This window comes from Podarcis muralis, chromosome 1 (genome assembly GCF_964188315.1).
Source record: "Podarcis muralis chromosome 1, rPodMur119.hap1.1, whole genome shotgun sequence".
NCBI lineage: Eukaryota > Metazoa > Chordata > Lepidosauria > Squamata > Lacertidae > Podarcis > Podarcis muralis.
The window spans coordinates 12,376,692-12,385,300 of record NC_135655.1 but is presented as its reverse complement, the minus strand read 5'-3'; the positions used below and the strand labels follow the sequence as shown (position 1 = coordinate 12,385,300).

The window sequence follows — 8,609 nt, the reverse complement described above, 5'->3', positions numbered from 1 at the left end:
CTCAAAGAACTATAAACATCCTGACGGGTTGTGAGCCAAGCATATGGAATGTTCATAAACATTCCATGCCAACACAGCAACTTGGCCCTCTGGGACCCACAGAGAACCAGCAGAGTCAATACTTATCTACCCACCTGGCATTTCTGTGCTCCAAACTGCTGCCCAGCTAACTGCTTTCTCTGTGAAGTTTGTGATGTGTTTAACACACCTCTAAAACCTTCTCTGGAAAAGTGGCTGGGGGTAACTGGAGCAGATAAAAGGTAGTGGTCCTCTCCTCAGTGCCATGTTTATTTACGAAACAGCGGTTTCTTCACACATCTGTAACATGTAGTTAGTTAGACCCACAAAATGTGCTGCTCACAGTGCAAGTCAGTATCTCTTGGTTAGCAATGGGACCTCTCATGCCCAAGTCAGGTCATTTGCCCTACCGGCATTATGTATCAGTAGAAAACTAAGGGCAAACAGGAGGGCAAACTAAGGGCATACAGTTGTAAGTACACACAAATATTCAAATTAGCCAAGAATTACTTCCGTAGATGAGAACTTAGAATGAAATATTTATTATCACAGAAATTTTTTAAAAATATTCTTTTAACCACAATTCTGCTTCATCACAGTGCAGAAGGCCCTTACCATTTTCAAGATTCATATTTATACATACAAAGAAGCATTTCTGCACAATCTGTGTACATTCTTTATACCCAAATCCCTTTACATCAAAGATGGACAGCATTTTGCCGAAGGTTCTGCTGCTGTGGTATAGATCTATTTGCATGGGTTGTGCATGTAAACACACTTTGCTTGCCAAGCTGTGCACAAGGGCAACAAAACAGGATTCATTCTGCATTAGTTGCAGGATCTGGTTCCATGATTAGTAAAGTCAGGACTAAATAAATAGCCCAATATTTGGAACCCAAGATAGAGTATTTAAATTATTTTCAGATTAAACAAGGTTCTGTTTCCATTATTAAAAAATCTGAAGCTTGATGGATTCCTCATGAACAATAAAATGAAAGAGTTAAAATAAATAGTTAGAAAACAAGGTTGACAATAGCAATATTACTGATAGAGACACATCTGGATAATTTTCTCCACATCACCTGTGGAACTACCTCATGCATTTATCCTAGGGACATACCGTGATGCTGGTTGTTCCATAACTAACAACCACGTTCTTGCCCCAGTCTGGAGCCTTTCATCCCCAAAATGCATCACTGTTGAGCCAGTATGCTCTCAGAACAAACCTTCCTCCATTGTATCAATACTGGGGTTAGGAGAACATCAATGGGAGTTGGGTGGGAAGGGGAGAAGCAATGATTCCAGCAAGTCAAGTGTGGTTAGAACAACAGGGCAAGGAACTGATGTTGGCTGGTGCTGCTTTGGCCTGCTTTTCCCTGTGGTGCTTGGGCACCTCCTACTGGAACCAAGTGGCAGCTCAGCTCCAACCAGTGCTAGAGGGCTGCCAGCCTCCGTTTCCCAAAAATGTAATAGGAATTACTTATTACATTTGAGAGCTATTGGGGGGGGGGGCGTGTCTTCCAATTCTAATACAATCTGCTCTGCCTTTAGAAATATGTCTGGAAGCTACGACAAACAGGATGGCCGGTTTTGGCTTTTGATACTTTGACGCCATCTGTTCTTAGATAGGTATGATGAATGGGTGGAGTGGGCAGAAACTGAGGTGGGTACAGATATCTGATGAATTTCCATAATCAATCAACAACACTACTGCAGGAAAGGCCTGCTCAGTGGCACCAAAGAAAAGCTGGAAGAGGCTTTAGTCCTGGTGGGCATTGCTGGGGTGCATGCGTCCTGACACATTCATGCATACTGGATGCTGATGGCAGGCCTATGTTACAATATGACAAAATATGCTTCTGCAATTTGTAGGGATCACTGCTGTGCAAATTCCTAAACTTCTGATAGGGTGATCCTAAGATTTGCACAGTGCAGACTATTAGCATTTTTCATGCAAAAAAAAAAAAAAGTAAAAACCATCATGAAAGGCATACAATCTATGATTAGCATTTTGAACAAAGCAACACTTCTCCTCCCACAAAAAGGAATCTTGCTAGGCCACAGCTGTGCTCTTAGACATGTCCCGCCCCACTCCTACAGGACAAAGTTGCCAGGACATAGAGTGCACACAGTACACTTCAGACACCTCTAGTATCTTGAATTGGTGCCTGCCATTTGGATTTGATGCACTTCTTTAAGAATACAAGGTGTGCAAAAATGTTCTGCTTAAGTGATGTATATTGCACATAAAATCTAGAAATCGTGTTGCAGAGATACAATATTCTCCAAAGAGTTAAAATAGTTCTACCTGTACAGTAAATACTAAATTTTAAAAAACCCATATTACTCCCAAATTGAAGCACATAATACTGACAAAGTTTAAAATCGGATAATCTACATATAAATTACATTTGTAAATGTGTATAATTAAATACCATAAAATTTCAGAAGCCAGCTATGACGCTGAGAAGTTTCTTGTTTATACCGCCACAAACACTATCCAAGAAAACAAAAAATCTGCAGTTTTAGACAAAGCACTGGAAAGAGTTACAGCATTGCTGCTTAGAGAGGTAGTGCCAGCTCCGTCCAACCAGATCAGTGCTTTGCCGTGCCTCTTTTGTTATCTCTAAACTATGATGGAGCAATGTAGTAAAATGTAAAAAGACTATAAAATTTTACAAAAATAAATAGTTTCAAATGCTTTACAAAATGCAAGGCATTTTGCTGCCAGGCATCTTGAAGCTCCTTCAACAAAAGGGAAGAGGCCTGTAGTCCTTTAAATACTTTAAAAATATATTTGTATTTACTGAGGTTGCAAATCCAAGTATGCAACTCCAGTGAATGTCAACAAAGTGTCTCATTTTATATTAAAAATAGAATCATTAGACTTTAGAAGATGTTTTCCCCTTATGGAAATTACTGTTATGCAAATTTTTCGGACAGATTAAAAATTGCACATTTAAAAAAGTGAGATTTGTGGGACTAGGGAAAGGTGCAAGAGACATATTCCTTGCATTTACCCTAGGATAAAAAATTGCACAATTGGTTTAATAAATACTCCATTTTATATAACAGCTTGCCACTTTTTTTGGTTTATATATAAGTTTTGGAGAGGTTTTGAGAACCACTTAAGGACAATGTCTAACTACCATTCCAACGTAATACTTTGCAGTTCAATCCCTCTCTCTGTGTGGCTTTTTCTTCAAACCAGCATAGGGTGGTAGCATAGGAAAAAGTATCTTTGGATTTTTAAAAAGTATCAAGACCCTACAAGAATCTCCATGATATGGTCCAAATCACTGAGATCACTTCTACATATTGGGATGTTGCTTGCTGAGGAGGAATTGCAAGAAGAGAAGGTTTTCAATATGTCTTCTGTGGGTGCCACAGACGATGCTCTTGGAGGAGTTAGTGAGGGGCAGTCAAAGTCTGAATCGTACATCGAAGTGTCAATATCTTCAAAAATGTCATCAATAGCCAAGTCTTTCAAGTAGCTAGTTGAGCTTGAAATTTCGAAGGAACCAAATGCACATTCCACTCCCTTCAAGTCTTGTCTGTCATCTTCCAACCGAAAGCCTGAAGTTTCAGAAGTCTTAAACTGATCATCTCCAGATCCAGCCAGGTATGAAGGTGGGCTCACATCCTCCATGAAGTCCAAGTCTTTCAGAATAGATGAAATGGCAGATGACATGTCATTATCTGAAACCACCAGCAAGTTGTTTTCAATTGGGCCTTCCACAGGCCGTGGCTCATGACCGCTGGACTCCTGCTGATGAACGCCTGGGAAAATGTTTGATGGCATTCCAAACAAATCCAAGCCCAGGTAACTGGAGGGGCTGGTGCTGAAGCCACTGCACATATGAATGAACTGCTGGCTATTTTCTTGCCTCATCTCCTCCTGGATTTGCCTGACTGTGTTGGCGATAAGGACAGAGCGGTGCAGGTTTGGCTCTGCCAGCATCTTGTAGGTTTGTAGTTTGGTGAGGCACACATTGAGCACCAGCTGCCTCTTGAGTGGATATGGCAGGTTTCGGCTGGAATCGAAGGCACTTGACACACCTGCCATGTTCTCTTCATAATCACTCAGCTTGCGTTTCAGACCTCTTCCCAACATGAACCTGAAACAGAGCATAAACCAATGATAAAACTGCGGAGCGGTATGACACAGTCAAGTATACGGCTGTAACAACACTCCCAGGTGTTTTTACCATGAAAGTCCAGGTGTTATAGTAGAGTTTCCAGACATAAGCCAGACTTGTGTTCAACAAGGGTGCTGTGGCAGATCTCTTCATAGCAGTGATGGCCAAACTTGACCCTCCAGCTGTTTTGGGACTACAACTCCCATCATCCCTAGCTAACAGGACCAGTGGTCAGGGATGATGGGAATAGTAGCCCCAAAACAGCTGGAGGGCCAAGTTTGGCCATCACTGCCTTCATAGAGCTAACAGATTGCTGTATTTGGAGGTGGAAAGGAATCTGCTCTAAACTGGCCAGCGACTGGACAGGAGGCGGAAATGCAAGGATAGCAAGAGCTTGCCACAAGCATGAAGAAAAGCTGCTGACCTCAACTTCCCAAGAATCCCAGCTTTAATTTTGTAAACACAAGTTTTCTAGCCCTTATAGTTGCCGATATATGCTTGGAAGCATGTGGGCAATGTCTAGTGCAATTCTAGAAGCCCAAGTTAATGATCTGGATATCAGAGTGAGGGGCTTCAGTGGCCATGTTGCTCCTTAGTCCTCCCCCAAACCAGCAGAGTAAACACTAAATTAGGTAAATAAGAAAAACACTCATTTGCTTAATCTTCATGATTGTAACAGGTCAGAGAATTTTGATTTCCTTAATTTAGCATAATGTTGAGTTTTCAGTGGCAACATTCAGACTAAAGATTCTTTCTCAATACCCCCCCCCCCAAAAAAAAAAATCACGCAAAAAATGGTTTAAACATTGAGATTTCAGTATTCACTTTAGGCTGCTTGATCTAAAAGCTGGTTTGAGCGCTGAAGGAAAGCTGGGTTCTCCCAATAATTTTTTTGATTTTGACCATACTCTCTCCTCTTCCCTCCCAACTTGGAAGATACGACTTTTAGTCTTGGCAAACACAGAAAAAAGCTCTCAGAGAAGCTGTTGGAGACTTGCTACTCTGCTCCTGTTGCAAACTCAACAGCTTCCCCATGGCTATAAACAACGTAATGTATTTCAAAGCAGCAGTGCTTTTGCTCAAAATTCCAGACAATGAGGTGCTTGGGAGAGACTTTTTAAGCAGAACTCTTGGCTCGTAAGACGAAAGTCCTTCAGAACGAGGAAAGCTGGGTGGGAGGGAGAGAGGAATGATCTTGCCAAATCTTCCCAAATGAAGTCAGGCAGGAAACAGCAGTTCTTACAGCAATCGTAGATCAAAGTCCAGCAAGGGGTGTGCACACCAGCCACCCTTGCAACTAAATTCCTCAGTGTTTCTCCTTTGACAGCTGTTCCCACAGAACCCTTACATTGCCAAGTTTCAGTAGTAATGTGGAGATCTGGCACAAGAGCTTTTTAAAATGAAAATGAGAAAAAAATAGCATAGGCAAGACTCTTTAAACAGTACTCTAATCAGGATCCCTTCCAATCTTGGAAGAATTGGGAGGTTGTAGCTGGGTAAAGAGGGCATCTCAAAACCTAACACAGAATTTGTACTTCATAACAATAAAAACCTAAAGCATGATCCCTCAAACCAACTCCTTAGGACACTCTCAGTTTAAGTGTCATACCAAAAGGGAGCAGCAATTAAGGTTTTTCTACATAGAAAACACTTTTGTGAAAGAAATCACATGCAGATCATTTTATGTCGTGATCACACACTGGCGTACTTGGATGTGGTTTTGAAGTACCTAAGGCAAATGGCAAATTTGAGAAAGGTAGCTATGTTGCACCAAAACAACAAACTGTGTTGTGGTATGTTAAAGAAATATTTGTTGAGACTCCAGAACTTTAGTCCATAAAAGCTTACGCCACACTGCATCATATAGTCTTCAAAGCGCCACAAAAACATTGCTTTCTGCAGCTGAAGATAATGGTTTGAATCCAGAAATGTTTTGCATAAGCAGAAAGGCACTTCAATTAGGCAGCCCCACTAAATTCTCCTAATTCCCCCATCCTGCTACAGCCCCCTCAGGAGTGGCTTTTCAAGGGGTGAAGGGGCTGTAATGTGAGGGAGGCACCAGGAAACCTCCACTGCACTAGCCAAGTTGTTTCTCTACCACTAAATCCATACCAATGTGAGTTTCACAACACTTACTATCCCAAACCATTTGCCTGTAGGTTTCTCACACAGAAGCAGTTGGCCTTAGTGAGAGAGCACACTGAAGGCTAAGTTTACTGCGGCATGAAGTTTCATGGATAATCTCATCAACTGGTATGAAATATCGTTTGATGTGTCAATATGTAAATGAGGAATTGGCAATCTTATTAATGCATCCCCTTTTCTGGATAGTGCTTAAACCTGCTTTAGAAATAATAAGGTCTGAGTGGTGCTCAAGCCTCCCACAATTTGAGGCATGGGCTCAAGAAAAAGGATCATGTCAGGCCCTTGTTTGGTACTGGAGAGAAGAGAGAATCCAGAAACACCAAAACAAGTTAACTGGGCATTTGCACTGCTGCAGATAGATAGTGAAATCTGGGCTTTGCAAATCTGCTTTTGGTAGATCCTTCAATTGCTTCAACACACACACACAGAAAGGGGTGGTGTTGGGGATGCATAAATTTGAGATTGAAAGGCAGATTAAGGCTGGAACGTAAGTATGTTGTAGACCCTGCACACGGCAGAGGGCCTCCCAACTTCCCTTTCGTCTCAGTACTGGGTTCAGCCAACAGCTGCTCAGCTGACAGTAGTGGTTGCCAGCTCCACATTGCAGTTCAGGCCAGGCAAATCTTCCAAACTAAAGACAACCGTATGAAGATTTTCCTATGACCGAGTGGACCCCTTCTCCCTCCCTGAAATACATTATGTTCTGCTGCTCTCCTCTGCACAGATCTGTGCCCTTCCCAACAAATGCAGAAATATGCAAAGGTAAGTACATGGATATTTGCACAACTTATTAAGATTACAAATGTTGAATTACTGTTTTGTCCAGCTTGGAAAATAAGCGGACCCACCCTCCCCTAACACTGCAGCTCCAACAAGATCTGATGATGCTCAGATGCAGCACTGATCTACTGAGACGCTCCCCTATCTTTCCACAAGAGTGCCACATAAAGACACTTAAAACCTGACAAAATGCATCCCGATACCATGAATCCTGACCATCTTGACTACATAATTGTCCCTTTTCGCAGAGGGCACAAGAAAGAAACCAGAAGCACCTTGGAGACCACAGGACATGTAGATTGGGGGGCAGCAAGTGAACAAGATACACATTAGTCTGGTACAGACACAACAGATTTAGGGAGCATGGTTTAGGTAACCACAACTGTGTGAATTGCTTAATGCAGATCTTTTCATGTGAACACAGCACTTATTAACAAATGGAAAGGTTTTTAAGTGAAAGACTTTAGGATCTCCCTAACAAGTCCTTTCAGTGCAAAACCTGCATGAGAGCTTCCGCTTGCACAATGGGGTTCCCTCCCTCCCCACATGGCCTCCAAAATTGGCTCAGCCAATTGGCTCAGTCAGAAGAACCCCTGGAAGAACAGGAAACATTCTGACTGGCAAGCTGAAGTACTTGCAACTGATGGGACGTTCAAGGCAGCCTGGTATTGGAAGTCCATCCTTTGACGGCTAAAGCTCCACCTGTGCACAGGAGCTCAAGAGAGCCAGTGAATGTTGTCGGGACTGGAAACATTCTAAACCACTGGAAGTGTTAATCTTAAGCCCCTCACTCTGAAGTGGCAGCAATGCAATTCCTGAGCCACCATCTTCAAGGGAGACAGACACCTGACACAGGCACCAACTGTTGCAGAGAAACAGCTGCCTCTCCCAACACATGAAGCAAGGACAAAGGCGACTCTTCATGCAGAAGAAAGCACTTAAAGCAAAAGCCCTTCGTTACCCTTTTTTTTAAGGGCCTCATTCTCTCTTGTTTTCCTGAAGCACTTCCCCAAGAACCACTGCTCCTAAACTGCTTCCTTGTTATATTTTCCAGGCACAGTTGTAGCTGATCACAGGTGTTTACTTTGGTCATTCAGCTCTCAGCTGATCAGTTAAGGAAAGTAAGCAACCACTTCTAAAACCAACATCTTGCAAGACTTCAATAAAGAGGGACTGGAGAGAATCAGCTTCACTTGCCTGTGGCTCTGTTCAAAGCCAATTCTTGGCTGGAAAAGCAAATTGCTGTTTCTGAACTTTGGATACAAACTGAAATGAAAAGCCTGCCATGTTCAGCACAATGGGGGACTCAGATTCCTTGCTTTCTCTTGTTACTACAAGACATTACAAACTTCCCCTGACTGTTTAAATTCACCCCAAAAAGCAACCAGTAACTCTGGATAAGTAAGCTTGTTACTCTAAATAATATGTATGCAACTCTACTAAACTATACAGCTTTGGCAAACCAGGAGATCAACATCAGCAGCTTCCAGGTTAGTTATAAGTATTCTTTGTTAGTATGAATAGACA

The 8,609-nt window shown here is 42.2% G+C and overlaps 1 protein-coding gene across 1 annotated transcript in view; it reads right to left on the bottom strand.

Moving 5' to 3' along the window:
• Positions 1 to 537: 537 nt before the first annotated feature.
• LOC114605788 (SERTA domain-containing protein 2-like) overlaps positions 538 to 8,609 on the bottom strand; it is a 19,552-nt gene continuing 11,480 nt past the window's right edge. The window contains exon 3 of the mRNA XM_028747401.2: positions 538 to 4,136. Within this exon, the coding sequence (XP_028603234.2) occupies positions 3,278 to 4,132 (855 nt within the window). The 5' untranslated portion in view covers positions 4,133 to 4,136 and the 3' untranslated portion in view covers positions 538 to 3,277. The remainder of the gene's footprint in view (positions 4,137 to 8,609) is intronic.